Source organism: Cornus florida, unplaced genomic scaffold (genome assembly GCF_030987335.1).
Source record: "Cornus florida cultivar Cherokee Brave unplaced genomic scaffold, ASM3098733v1 CherokeeBrave_3.0.0_Hap2_Chr03, whole genome shotgun sequence".
Classification (NCBI taxonomy): Eukaryota; Viridiplantae; Streptophyta; class Magnoliopsida; order Cornales; family Cornaceae; genus Cornus; species Cornus florida.
The window spans coordinates 89,757,185-89,772,190 of record NW_026775573.1 but is presented as its reverse complement, the minus strand read 5'-3'; the positions used below and the strand labels follow the sequence as shown (position 1 = coordinate 89,772,190).

Below are 15,006 nucleotides of genomic sequence, written 5' to 3'. Positions count from 1 at the left end.
CTGTCATTGGACTCAAACCTAATTGTCATGCCTGGCAGCATGACTTTTTACAACTGCAGCTTTGAGGAAACTAGCGAAACGATGTTAACATGTAATTTTTTGTTTTCTGGATGTCATCATCCTTCCATTTTCTTGATTTCACATGGAAGGTGTCCTTTCCCTAGTGCCATTTGTACAAATTTTAATTTTAAGGTCTTAGTAGTTTATTTAAATAAATTTGACTTAATTTATTTACCATTCATTATTTTATTACAAGTTGCTCATTTTGTATAATTCTTACTTAAATTTATTTACTATTTGCATTGTTAGTTTGCAACTTATGAGATGTCATAATTGTTACTTTATGTAACTGTATTTTATGCATCACAGATTTGGAAGTATCATGAAACAGAGAGGATTGGCGATGGTGCTTTGGAACAGATACATGTTGATGTAGACATGCCAAATGGTCAAATTGGAACAGATATCCTATTAGCAGGCGGTGTAAGTGGCTCATTGAGGTATGTTTAAGGATGCAGATTTGAATCATTTATGTTCATCGTCCTCTTCTAAACATATGGACCCTTAAACAGTTATCTGTAGCTGACTGCATGCAACAAATTACAGTTAGTTAAGAATTATGCTGCACTGCATTTAATACTCAAGGGAATCGGAATATTTGTGAATTCTTTGCAGAATCTATATATTATGTTTACATGACTGTTGCATCACTGAAAGGGACAAATGAAGTTGGATGGTATATGTATTATTATGTTGATGTTCACAGGATATCACTATAACAAATTGTAATGAACCATATGATATGAGTGAGATGGGTGTAGCATCACATGTAAATCAGTTTCCCCCAAATATAAACAGGAAGCTATTTTCCTTCATATTGGTGAAATGTGATACCATACTGGTTGAGCAAGGCATTCGTTTTTCTGCACTCCACTATTGAACTAGATGTTTCTTTGGAATTCTTATCTTGAGTTTGTGATTATATAAATGCACTCTTAATTTCAATCTTGCAAGTAGTTCTGCAAAATTGTCTGCATGTGACATTCATATCTTGCTGCTTGGTATTCATTAGCAAGGAACTTCTTTTTATAAGGTTTTGGGTGTTTGCTTTTCTGTTTACTTTGACTTGCACTTGTGCTAGTACTTGACAGAATATTTGAGTTGTCTGGATTAATATTGTAAACTGGCTCTCTTACTAAATCATGCTTGCAGTGATTATTTTGGAGATTGGTTCAGGTCTTAACGCTGTGCCAAGAAACAAAATTTTATCTTATTGACATGCATAGTGCTTATGAAATTAAAAATAAAAAATCTTATTGACATGCATAGTGTTAGTGTCTCTTGTGGAATCATGTTTAGGATGACTTTTTTTGCAAATTAGTTCCAGTCTTGTTGACATGCTAGGAAACAATATTAAGAACCTTATATGATCTCTTTAGCACATATGAGTCATGTAACAATTTAATTACATATCCTTAATTGATGTAATTCTCTTTCAAGGTTCAGTTGAAACGTTGAGTCCTTCATGCTTTTCATTGCTGTTAATCATGTCTGATTATGATGGAGTTTCTAAGCTTTGTCTAGTTATATGTGACATTTTCCATCATTGGCCTCTTGGTTCAATTTTGTTTTCATTGCTCAATTTTGTAGGAGAATGTTGGATCAAGTCATCTCAGATTTTTTTATTGCAACTAATTTCACCTTGTTTTGGGGTCATTGCCAATTGCAAACGTCAAAGCTTGGACTAATAACCATGACGTATCATGTTTGAGTCTGGAAGCAGCCACTTTGTGTAAAATAATGTTAAAGGTTAGGCTTGTCTCCACTCTCCAGTCTTCCCTCCTTAGTCGTAGCATCCCTGTGTAGGTGAGATATATACCGGGTAATACACTTTTGAAGTTCACCTTAACTCGGTGTGTTTTTTGCTGCCTAGGGAGACATATTCTTCTTAGTAAATATTGTTTCTTCTACCATTACATTTCTATGTTATATTTGTATTATTGGCCAGTTTCTAATTGTTTTTATGATGATAATATTGTTGCTATTAATAGTCCTATACAAATGTTTTAATCAAATATCTTGTACTTGGTACTTTTATAAATATATATATATTTTTTCTTCTTGTGATACTGTGAAGCTCATAGATCACATTATATACTGATTCTTAATCCATTAGAAGTCATTGGTTTTTGAGGTCTGGTGCTTTTGCAGTCTTTACGAAGTTGGAAACGTGGGACAACAATTTTATTACGGGGTAAACTGCACGCCAGATCGTATATGGTCTCTTAATATTGATAACCAAGGGCGGTCCATGGAAGCAGCTAGTCATCTTTGGAGACCTACAGGAGCTTCGATGCAAATGCCATCAAATATATCTTGTGTAAAGATGTTTGGGAAACATTCTACTCATTTTGTTGATGCTTCATCCATGCAGCGTATTTTGTATCCTCACGACATTTTAGATATTCATGAGCACTTGTTTCATTATTTGTTACGGAAAATGTCTTATTGTTGTTTGAAATTCGATTTTATTTTTTGTCCTATTGCTTACTTGATGAGTAAGTAGTAAGTAGAACTTCTTTACCATTTTATCTGTTGATTATTCCATTTCCAGTGTTTGAATGATCCCCAACCCAGTGTTATTTGCAAGAAAGATAGAGAATTGGTCAACCCCTTCTTGTTTCTTTACTTCAACAGTTCTCTTCTTCTTCTATTATTATTATTTTTTTCCTTTTCCATATTGTATAAGGGAATCCCTTGTGCTTTTGTATTTTAGGCCTTGCATTGGATTTTCTTAAGTTTTAATGTTTTATATGATTCTTGATGTACCCTCCATACATATTGTGTTTTATGTTTATAATTAGACAAGTTTTATTACTTATCTAATTTATATTTTGTTGTCAGATATGAAAGACCTTAATGTAAGAACAGGATAACTACGCTGGGATCAGAAACATCTGGTGGATCTGTTAATGTTCTGAACCTTAGTGAACCATTAGATTATAATCCAAGTATTCCCATAATAAGTAGAAGAATGAATGAAGTTGCTTCGTTCAGTTGTACAGTTTGGACTGCGGATTGCAACTCTAATAGGAGTCAAGCAGTGATAGGCAAGTTGTTTTTCAATGTTTTATCTGATTATTTATTGTAACTTTGTACTAGTAATTCCTTCTATTAGTTTGAAATTTGCTAATTCTCTAAAGCCCATACGAATTTTCTATATCTAGGATATTATGTTGACATTAGGATACATAAACCTGCTGGACAGAGGTTCCAAGTCAATGTAACGTGGGGATTTTCTATTAGCCAATTTTGTTATGTTGCGTTTGGTGTGCAGGAATGGAATGGAATGCAAGTAGGAATGGAATGAGAATGGGAATGGCCATTCTCATTCTATTATTTGGTTGTAAATATGAAATGTGTAGGAATGGAATGATAATAATCATTCTAGTGTTTGGTTGGACCAATTTTAAAATTAGAATGAAATAAATTTCAAATTGAGTTCTCCAAAATATCCCTGTTAGTAAAAAATAAATTAAATTAACAAAATGACATTTTTCTATAATTTTTTAAAAATAAATGGTGGTAGTGGCGGTGGTGGAGATGGAAAGCAGTAGTGGTGTAGGTGGTGGTGTTGGAAGGCGGCGGTGTTGGTGAAAGGCAGTATTGATGGAAGGCGGTGGCAAGAGTGTTTGTGGTAGGTGGCGGTGGTGGAAGCCAATGGAGGTGACTGTGGCTGTAGTGGAAGGTAGTGGAGGTGGCGGTGGTGGTGATGGAAGGTAGTGGAAGGCGATGGCTGTGGTGGTGGTGGAAGGTGGTGGCAGTGGTGGAAGGTGGTGAAAAGCGGTGGTGGTGGCGGTGGTGGTGATGAAAGGCAGTGGTGGTACAAGGTGGTGGAAGGCGATGGCGGCGGTGGCAGAAGGCAGTGGCAATGGTGAAAGGCGGTGGCGGCAATGGTGGTGGAAGGCGGTGGCTGTGGTGGTGGTGGAAGGCGGTGGCTATGGTGGAAGGTGGTGAAAGGCGGTGGCGGTGGTAGAAGGTGGCGGAAGGTGGTGGTGGTGGAAGGTGGTGGTGGCGGCGGCAGTGGTGAAAGGTGGTGGCGATAGTGGTGGTGGAAGGCGGTTGCTGTGGTGAAAGATGGTGGTGGCGGCGGCGGTGGTGGTGGAAGGCGGTGGAAGGTGATGGCGTGGAAGGCGGTGGCGAAAGGCAATGGTGAAAGGTGATGGCGGTGGCGAAAGGCGGTAGGGGTGGTGGTGGAAGGCGGTGGCGGTGGCGGTGGTGACAACGATGGTTGGGGCAAAGGAAGGCGGTGTTGGTGGTAAAAGGCGGTGTCGGTGGTGAAAGGCGGTGGGTGGTGGTGAAAGTTGGTGGTGGTGGGTGGTGGTGATAGTGGTGGTGGTGGTGAAAGGTGGATGTGGTTGTGGTGGAAGACGGTGTGATTTTTGGACTTAGAACATGATGATTTTTTTAGGAAGTTGATTTTTTTTTAAAAATTACTTGGGAATGGAATGGCCATTCCATAGGTTTTGTTGTGGAATGGATTTTCATTACTAGGAATGCATTCCATAGGTTTTGTTGTGGAATGGATTTTCATTCCCAGGAATGGATTTTCATTCCAATGGAATGGCCATTACCACTTCAAAATGTATACCAAACAAAGGAATGGTTGGAATTGGCCTTCCATTTCATTCCTGCACACCAAACGCAACATTAGTGTTTGGTCCTATATTATTGAGAGCATCACAACGAATAACACTTTGCTTAAATGAAGTCTCATGATTCTAATTTTATTTTTATTCTTTTAAACTCAATTTCTGCGAACATTATCATGTCTATGTCATGAGCTGTCATACTTATCTGCAAACTTTGCGCTAAAGTGCCTAAAAAAAACTGTATTAATATATATATTTTTTCCTCAGGCACTTGTCTTAGTACTTTTTCTTGGTATAGGCACTAATCTTGGAGCTGCCTTAGTAAATTTGGAAACTGGAAGGTCGTCATGGGTGTGTCATTGTAAAAGCGACATTTTGTCCGTACAACTTGATCATTCGGTAATCGTTAACATTATTGGAGGTTCCTAGAGATATTTCTGAATTTCTTTTTCAATCATTTTTATCTTCTCATCATATTGGATAAATTAGTAGATAATTTATTTTGTTGCATATTGTAAATTATTGTGAAAAACAAAATGACATTTTTAAGGATACAAGTCCATAACGAAGTGTTAACTTTTCCTTCTAATTTATGAGCAAACCCGCCTCCTCATGAAACAATATATAACTTTTGTGGTTCATGATGCAATTAATGTAATGCTTGCATGAGCTTTGATTGTAAATTGTTGATTTGTTAAACTATGATAAATTAGTAATATCATGAAGGGGTTCATTTTCGTGGTTTGAGTTAGCAATTTTTTGAGCAAAAAAACTTTATGTTGGAAGAGAGAGAGAGAGAGTATATGAAAACTTATATCTTATTGAGTGAGTAATACAATAATATAATGGTGTTTATATAGGAGAAGCTACGGGAGTAGGTGAGTGGAGAGCAATTAATTCTATATATGGTAATGAAGGGTAGGTAACATCTCATACAATACTAACTGTGCACGTGTGACAACTCATATAATATTGTACAACGTGAAAACTTGTACAATACTGTATAACACTCCCCCTCAAGTTAGAGAGTAAATGTCAATAACTCCCAGCTTGCTATTTATGGAATAGATAGAGTTCTTGCGAAGCGCCTTAATGAAGACGCCTGCTAGCTATCTACCGGAAGGAACAAAAGGTGTAACAATCTCATTCGGGTCAACTTTCGATCGAATTAAATGGCAATCTACTTCAATGTGTTTAGTCCTCTCATGGTAAACTAGATTGCCAGCAATATGAATAGCTGCCTGTTTGTCATAATGGAGAGGAATTGGGTACTAGACTGAAATCCCAAGTTCCTGTAAAAGAGTTTTCAACCGAGTAAGTTCATAGGCAGTGTGTGCTATGGCACGATACTCTACTTCAGCACTGGAACGAGCCACAACTGATTGTTTCTTACTCCTCCAAGTTACTAGATTTCCTCTTATGAAGGTGCAGTAACCCGTGGTGGACCGTCGATCAGTAGGAGAACCGGCCCAATCTGCATCTATGTATCCCTCAATCCGAAGATGTCCAGAAGATCGATAAAGCAGACCACGTCCCGGAGCACCCTTAAGATACTTCAAGATGCGTACAACTGCCTCCATGTGAGGTACCCAAGGACTGGTCATGAACTGGCTCACAACACTGACTGATAGGAGATATCTAGACGAGTGATTGTGAGGTAAATTAGTTTACCTATTGACAAATTTAGGAGAAAAGATTCAAATTGTATATTAATTGAGAAAGCCAATGCACGGCTTATATACACAAATTACAGCCTGTACAGAGCTAATCACAGGGAGATAAAATAGGAAACTAATCTTCCTAACTTTCCTAAAAATGAATTAGAATGAATTTCTATATTAGTGGGATTCTCTAACTTATTATCCCATGATTCTAGGAAAGTCAATGATACACATAAAATACATTCCTAACGAATCCACCTATGGAGGGAATAAATCTTCTACTTTCCAACACTCCTCCTGAAGCTGGGGAATATGCATCTTTCATTCCCAGCTTGGAAATAGATTCTTAAAACGCTGCACTTCCTAGTCCTTTTGTAAGCACATCAGCAAGTTAACCATTGGTTGAGATGTACGGAGTACAAATTAAGCCACTATCCAACTTCTCCTTTATGAAATGTCTATCTACTTCCACGTGCTTTGTTCTTTCATGTTGAACAGGATTGTGAGTAATGCTAATGGCAGACTTCTTGTCGCAAAATGACCTCATTGGTCCTTCCCATTTGATTCTTAAATCTTCCAGAATTATCTTGAGCCATAGTAACTCGCATACTCCTTGAGCCATTGCTCTAAACTCTGCCTCCGCACTTGATCTAGTTACCACATTCTGCTTCTTACTTCTCCACGTTACAAGGTTGCCTCCAAGGAAAGCACAATAACCCGTGGTGGAACGTTTATCAATTAGTGAGCCTGCATAATTTGCATTAGTGTATGCCTCTAAGACTAATCCAGTGTTTTTTTTAAAATAAAATTCCCTTGCTAGGACTAGTTTTTAGATAATGTAGTACTCTGTAGACTGCCTGTAGGTGAACTTCTCTTGGGTTGTGCGTAAATTGGCTAACCACACTCACGGTATATGCAATGTCTGGCCTTATGTGAGCAAGGTATATACGCTTCCCTACTAATCTCTAGTACCTTTCCTTGTCAACGGCTGGATCTTTACTTGCTTCCCCGAGTTTGTGATTTGGATCGATCGGTGTGGAGCTTGGTTTATATGCTAGCTTCCCTGTCTCCCTTTGAAGATCAGTTACATATTTCTGTTGTGAAATGAAAATGCCTTCTCTGGAATGGGCTACTTCAATTCCTAGGAAGTACTTCAATCTTCCTAGTTCTTTTATCTCGAATTCTCTGATTAGGCATTTTCTCAAGGCTTCCTTCTCCTTCTCATCATTTCCTGTCACAATTATGTCATCGACATATACCAAAAGAGCCGTGACTCCCCCTGCATCCGAGTGTTTAATAAAGAGAGTATGATCCCCTTGACTCTGTTTATATCTAGTGGCAAGCATTACTTTGGCAAATCTTCCAAACCAGGCCCTTGGTGATTGCTTCAGGCCATACAACGCTTTCTTCAGTTTGTAAACCCTGTAGCTGCTCAGATTTCCCTTGAAGCCTGAAGGGATATCCATGTATATTTCCTCCTCCAAATTACTGTGAAGAAAAGCATTTTTTACATCAAATTGTTCCAAGTACCAATTGAAGTTGGCTGCTACTCATTTTAGCCACCGGAGTAAATGTCTCTTGATAGTCAACTCCATAGGTTTGCGTGTATACCTTTGCCACGAGCCTGGCTTTGTATCTCTCCAAAGATCCATCTGACCTGTACTTCACTGTAAACATCTACTTGCATCCTATAGTCTTCTTTCCTGGTGGTAGGTCGACAATTTCCCACATTTGATTCTTCTCTAGTGCCTGCATCTTTTCTCTCATAGCATATTTCCATTTCTCATCAGATAATGTATCAGGAATATGAATAGTGTTTAGGCTGACTAGGAAGCTCCTATGTGCTTGTGAGAGTTTTTTAAATGACACAAAATTGGCTAAAGGGTACAATGGGTGTTTAGTGCATTCTCTTGTGCCTTTCCTAATGGCAATGGGAATATCATGATCATGTGGAGTTTCTGGAGCTGTATTTACCTCATTTTCAGGATTAGGCGTTGAATCTTGGACTTGCACAAGATTAGGACCCTAGTCTCTTTGTCTTGAATACACTTGCGAAAACCTCATAGAGTCACGAAGTTCATTATTACCTGTCATTGGACTTTGAATAGGAGTAGTATTTGACACAGAAACGGGCTGTGATGATGGTTCAGGAGGTATAGGTTGAATTGGCACAAAAACTGGGTTGGAGTCCAATGGAACAGAGGTGGAAAGTCTCTGTCTTGGGTTGCAGTCCAACGGAACAAGTGGAAAGTCTCTGTCCTTATCTTCAATGAATGCCAGAGACTCCCCCTGAAGATAAGGTTGAGTGTAGTGTGGTATTTTTTCTTCAAAAGTGACATCAATAGAGACAAAGAATTTCCTGGTAGGTGGATGGTAACACTTGTAACCCTTTTGAGTAGATGAATAGCCCACAAAAATACACTTGGTGGCTCTTGGATCTAGCTTCCCTCTATTATGGCTATGGACATGAACAAAAGTAGTGCATCCAAAGATTCTTGGAATGAGGTTGTTTGTTGTTCTTAGATCTGGATAAAAACGGGCAAGTGTCTCCATTGGTGTTTGAAACCCCAGCACCCTCAAACATATTGGATTGGGTTTAAGAAAAGAATAAACTCAGAGAAAAATGGCAATGAAGGCCAGGGCGTTTCCAGAAAAAGATAAGAAGAAAAAAAGCAATATCTCTTTGGCAATTAAGGCTGAAGAGACTGTGATTCCCAGAAAAGAGCCAAGTGCTCTGATACCATGACAAATTTAGGAGAAAAGATTAAAATTGTATATTAATTGAGAAAGCCAATAAACGGCTTATATACACAAATTACAGCCTGTACAGAGCTAATCACAGTGAGATAAAATAGGAAACTAATCTTCCTAACTTTCCTAAAAATGAATTAGAATGAATTTCTATATTAGTGGAATTCTCCAACTTATTATCCCATGATTCTAGGAAAGTCAATGATACACATAAAATACATTCCTAACGAATCCACCTATAGAGGGAATAAATCTTCTACTTTCCAACACCTACAAGTCTCCGATACATCTCTGGATCATCGAGTGGGTCACCATTATCCACCTTAAGTTTTACATTAGTCTCCATGGGTGTAGCTACAGGTTTCGAACCAAGATAACCAGTATGCTGTGAGAGATGAAGAGTATATTGCCAATGAGAAAGACTAATGCCTTGCTTCAACTGTGCCACCTTAATTCCTAGAAAATACCGGAGTTTGCCCAAATCCTTAATAAGGAAGCTAGAACTCAAGTGATGGATTAGAACTTGTGTCCAATCTTTGTCACTGCCAGTGATAACAATATCATCTACATCACAATAATCACAATACCACGTTTCGTTTTCTTAAAAAAGAGAGTGGTCAGCCTAACTTCTAGTCATACCAGAAGCTACCACTGCTTTACTGAACTTATCAAACCATGCACGAGGGGATTGTTTGAGGCCATAGATAGACTTTTTGAGATGAAACACACACTCCCCCTTATACTCAAACCCAGGTGGTTGAGTCATATAGACTGTCTCAATAAGGTCACTGTGCATAAAAGTTACTTATCAAAACAAAAAAGGTCACTGTGCATAAAGGCATTTTTAACACAAGTAGATGAAGTGGTCAGTCTAGATTAGCTACAAGAGAGATTATCACATGAACATAATCCAGTTTGGCCGCAGGAGAGAACGTCTCAATATAATCAAGGCCATAAGTCTGAGTGTAGCCTTTAGCAACAAGTCGAGCTTTGAGACGATCAACAGTACCATCAGGCTTCTGTTTAATATTAAAAACCCAATGACAACCAACAACCTGAGTATCAGCAGGCTTAGGAATAAGGTCCCAAGTATGATTCAATTTTAAAGCGTTTATTTCTTCTTCCATAGCTTTTCTCCACCCTGGATGAGAAAGTGCCTCCCTGTAGGACTTAGGAAGAGCAATAGAGGATAATGACAAAGAAAAAGCTTGAAAGGAGGATGACAATTTATTATACGATACAAAATTGGAGATAGGGTGATTGGTATAAGACCGTTTTACCTTTCTGAACAGTAATAGGTTGATCTCTCCAAACGATTGCCTTCCTGGAAATAATAAGGAACATCCTCAAAGAAAGTTACATCTGCACACATAAATTGTTTACGAAGAGTTGGACTATAACATTTATATCCCTTTTGAGTGCGGGAATAACCTAAGAAAATACATTTGTGAGCATGAGGATCAAGTTTGTCTCGTCCTGGACTTAGATTATGAACAAAACAGAGACACCCAAACACCTTTAGAGGAATTGGAAAAAGGGTTTTTATCAGGAAACATCATTTGGAAGGGTGATTTTCATTGAAGGACCCTAGAAGGCATGCGGTTTAAAAGATAAACAGCAACCAGAAGTGCATCTACCCAAAAATGTTTCGGAACATGCATTTGAATTATTAAGGCACAAGCGATAGCTAGGAGTGGGCCATTCTTCCATTCAGCAACTCTATTTTGTTGAGGGCTATAAACGCAAGGTGTTTGATGGATAATGCCCCTCGACTCAAGAAACTTTTGAAAAACATTAAGTTTATATTCAAGGGCATTGTCAGTTATAAGAACAAGTTATTTTGCATCAAACTAATTTTGAATTTCGGCGTAAAAGGATTAAAAAACCCAAGTTAAACGTGAATAATCATCAATAAATGACACAAAATAACGAGCTGGTCTCCAAACATCCAAATGTACTAACTCAAAAGGTTTTAAACTTTTATTATCAAAACGAGACTTAAAAGTAGCTGGACGATGTTTACTAAGTTCACAAGTTGTACAATTAAACTTAGCAAAATCAACAAAAGAAGGGACCAAGGCTCGAAGTCTATTTGAAGAGGGATGTCCAAGGCGGCAATGCCACTGGTAAGCTAAAAAGGAGGTGGAATGTAGAGCTGTCGGAGCAGTAGTTGGCTGGAAGTAGTAAAGACCATCTTGAAAGACAACGGGAAGGAGAAAAAGTAACTGAGCAATTTAAATCTGATATGATTTTGCGAACTGACAATAAATTGAATGAAAATTGAGGGATATATAAAACTGATGAAAAAGTGAGATCCGAAGTGCGGAAGGTACCAATTCCATGAACAGGTGATTTGGCACCATTTGCTATAGTAACGACCAATGGTGAGAAAACATGAGAAATATCAGAAAGAAGAGATGGGTTCCCTGTCATGTGATCGGATGCCCCTGAATCAATAATCCAAGGTGTAAAAGAGGAAGCATGGAGACACGTATTACCTGAAGTAACGATAGTAGCAATGGAGGAGGGATGATTTGCACGCTCACGCTTTACCAGAGAATCATATTCGGCTTTGTGGAGAACGACTTGTTTATTCACAGGAGTGGGAGTAGTCTCCTTCGAAACCGAAGCTTGATTAGCCCAAGCTGGCTTGCCATGAAGAGCCCAATAGAAGTCAACATAGTGATTGATTCGGCCACAATGAGTTCACTTCTTGTTGCCGCGACCCCCTTTGCCGCCACGAGTACCTCGACCTGGGTTGGAAGGACCTCTGCCCCCTCGTCCTCCACGAAAAGTTTCATGTCGCTTAGTAGGAACAACAAGAGCAGAGTGGTTGTCCTTCTCAATCACAGGGGCATGAATAGATGCTCTTCGAACTCAAGCAAAAGTCTCACTTGCTGTGGGTATCTACTTGCCTGACAAAATCTGCGAATTGATCGGAGCTAGTTTGGGTTCAAGTCTAGATAAAAATTTTGCCACCCGAAACTCCTCCCTGTGCCGTTTTTGTTGTGCTGTGTTTGTAGTCAATGGTTGGTAGACATTCAATTCTTCCCATATGCCCTATAATTCTGAGTAATAATCTTCAACAGAACGATCTCCTTGTTGGAGATTAAAAATATCCTGGTATAACTAATAAATACGAGAAATATTATTCTTTGAAGAATACATGTCCTTAAGATTTTCCCAGATATCTTTGGTAGATTCTAGGAATGACACGTTGTTGAAGATCTCAGGCTCCAAGCTGTTCCATAACCAAGTCATAATCTGATCATCTTCTTTCTCCCAAGCCTCAATAACCTTTTCGTCACTGGTGGGTTTGATTGATTTAAGATATGATAGTTTTCCTCGAGCTCGTAAAAACACCTCTACGGCTTGAGACCATTGAAGGTAGTTTGAACCTTTCAGTTTGGTGCTGGTGATTGACCAAGTAGATGGGATTTCTTAGTATCCATCGCAAGGGTTGCCTAACAAATGAGATATGGTAGTGAGAGGGAGCCGAGATAAGGGAACCAAGATCTACCCGAGAGAAATTATCGAGGAGAGAGCCGAGGAGGGATTCGAGAGAGATTGTCGAGACGAGAACTGAGATCACTGAGAAGAGATTGCTGAGAGAAAGCCGAGGAGGGATCCGAGAGAGATCGCCAAGACAAGAACTGAGATCACCGAGGAGAGATCGCCGAAGAGATTGCTGAGAGAAAGCCGAGATGGAATCGAGATCGGAGTCTGAATAAGACTAAAAATATATATATATTAAAGAGAGATCGATTTCCGCTCTGATACCATGTTGGAAAAGAGAGAGAGAGAGAATATATGAAACCGTATATCTTATTGAGTGGGTAATACAATAATACAATGGTGATTATATAGGAGAAGCTACGGGAGTCGGTGAGTGGAGAACAAGTAAACCCTATACATGGTAATTCTATATATGGTAATGAAGGGTATGTAACAACTTATACGATACTAACTGTTCACATGTGACAACTCATACAATACTGTACAACACTTTACAATTATGGCTTTGGGGGAAAAAAATGTGTCACGTGGAGAAAAAAATTGTATTAAAGGGAGGAGGTTGGTTTGAAGAAGAATGTAGATCTAGGAAGCATGGAAGCCTAAAAAGTAAAAGAATCCTCGTCGGACACCGACGCACATCGGATGCGGCCCGACATGGCAAAAGATGTGTTTGAATTTTTTGGTTATTTTGAGACATGATGCGGACACGGCACAGACATGCCATAGACATGTTTCCGACACACGTGCCGCATTGTTAGGGAGTTTAGTTTTAAAAAGAAAGATAAGTTAAAGCGTAAATATGCTTCTTTGAATATTTGTAATAATATTGCAGTCATAACATAAAATATTTGATTTAAGTTCAATTATTATTGGTTGTTGTGGAGTTGATTCAATTGTGTCGTTTCTTAAATGATAAGCAAATTATTTTTATAACACATTAATTATTATGATTCTTGAATTTTTTATTGTTAGGTTGATGAAAATAATATTACTCTTATTATATATGATCATATATAAATTAGTCGCCATATCCTCGCGGTGTCCTGACATAATTTTTTATGATCTTTTGTGTTTCTGTTGTTGACTTTAAGATATAATTAAATCAAGAGTAAGTAATAAAGAAGAAGAGAGAAAGAAGAAAGCGAATGAGAGAAAGAGAGAGAGAGATGGGGAAAGAGAGAAAGAAGGAAAAAATACTTTCATCCTTCCACCACATTTTATTTATAATAACAAGTTTTAGAAATTACACATAAGCCCCAACATTATATAAGTAATAACAAATAAGTCCCTGACAACACTCCCCCTCAAGCTGGTGTAAAGATATCTATCATGCCCAGCTCGACTAACATATTTTGAAAGCAAGTTTAACCCACACCCTTAGTCAAAACATCTTGATCATATGTGTTGACGTATGGAGCACAAATCAGCCCAAGACAGCTTTTCCTTGATGAAGTGTCGATTGACTTCAATGTGCTTTGTCCTGTCATGTTGAACTGGATTGTGGGCAATGCTAATAGCCGCCTTGTTGTCACAATACAACTTCATTGACTCGCAAACAGGATAACCCAACTCACCCAACATCATACGTAGCCATAACAACTCAAACTCCATGTGCCATGGATCTGAACTCAGCCTCTGCACTAGATTTAGCCATTACAGACTATTTCTTGTTTAGCCATGAAACAAGATTACCTCCAACAAATGTGCAATATCTTGAAGTAGATCATCCATCTATTATAGACCCTGCCCAATTAGCATCGGTATAGGCTTTAACACGCAAGTGGCAATAACTGCCAAACAATATCCCCTTAGTAGGTGAACCCTTGAGGTAGCGAAGAACATGATGAGCTGCCTCAATTTGAAGTGTACGTGGAGCATGCATAAACTGACTAATCACACTAATAGCGTAGGCAATATCCGAGCACGTGAGAGATTAGTAAATCAGTCTCCCAACCAATCAGTGAAATCTTCCCACATCATCTAATGGGTCTCCATCTACATCAATAAGCCTATGGTTCTGCTCAATGGGAATATTAATAGGTGTAGCTCCAAGCCTGTCTGTTTCAGCCAACAAATCTAACACATTCTTCTGTTAAGAAATGAACGCCCCTTTCTTTGATCTACACGCCTCAATGCCAAGAAAGTATCTCAATGATCCGAGGTCTTTAACCTCAAACTCTGTCCCCAAGAATGACTTCATTCGACGAATCTCTTCTGGATCATTTCCAGTGATAACAATATCATCAACATATACAATAAGGGCAGTGGTGTAACCCTGGTTCTTCTTGATGAAGAGAGTATGATCTGTCTGACTCTGTATGTACCCTACTCTTTTCACAGCAGTGCTGAACCTTTCAAACTAAGCACGTGGCGACTGCTTTAACCCATATAAGGCTTTATTTAGCTTGCATACTAAACTCTGACCA

The 15,006-nt window shown here is 38.7% G+C and overlaps 1 protein-coding gene across 1 annotated transcript in view; it reads left to right on the top strand.

Annotated features, from left to right (window-relative positions):
- Positions 1–15,006, top strand: part of LOC132300849 (uncharacterized) — a 52,830-nt gene that overhangs the window by 14,130 nt on the left and 23,694 nt on the right. Inside the window, exons 4-7 of the mRNA XM_059798104.1 lie at positions 370–500; positions 2,212–2,442; positions 2,932–3,110; positions 4,951–5,051. Coding sequence (XP_059654087.1) covers positions 370–500; positions 2,212–2,442; positions 2,932–3,110; positions 4,951–5,051 — 642 coding nt within the window. The remainder of the gene's footprint in view (positions 1–369; positions 501–2,211; positions 2,443–2,931; positions 3,111–4,950; positions 5,052–15,006) is intronic.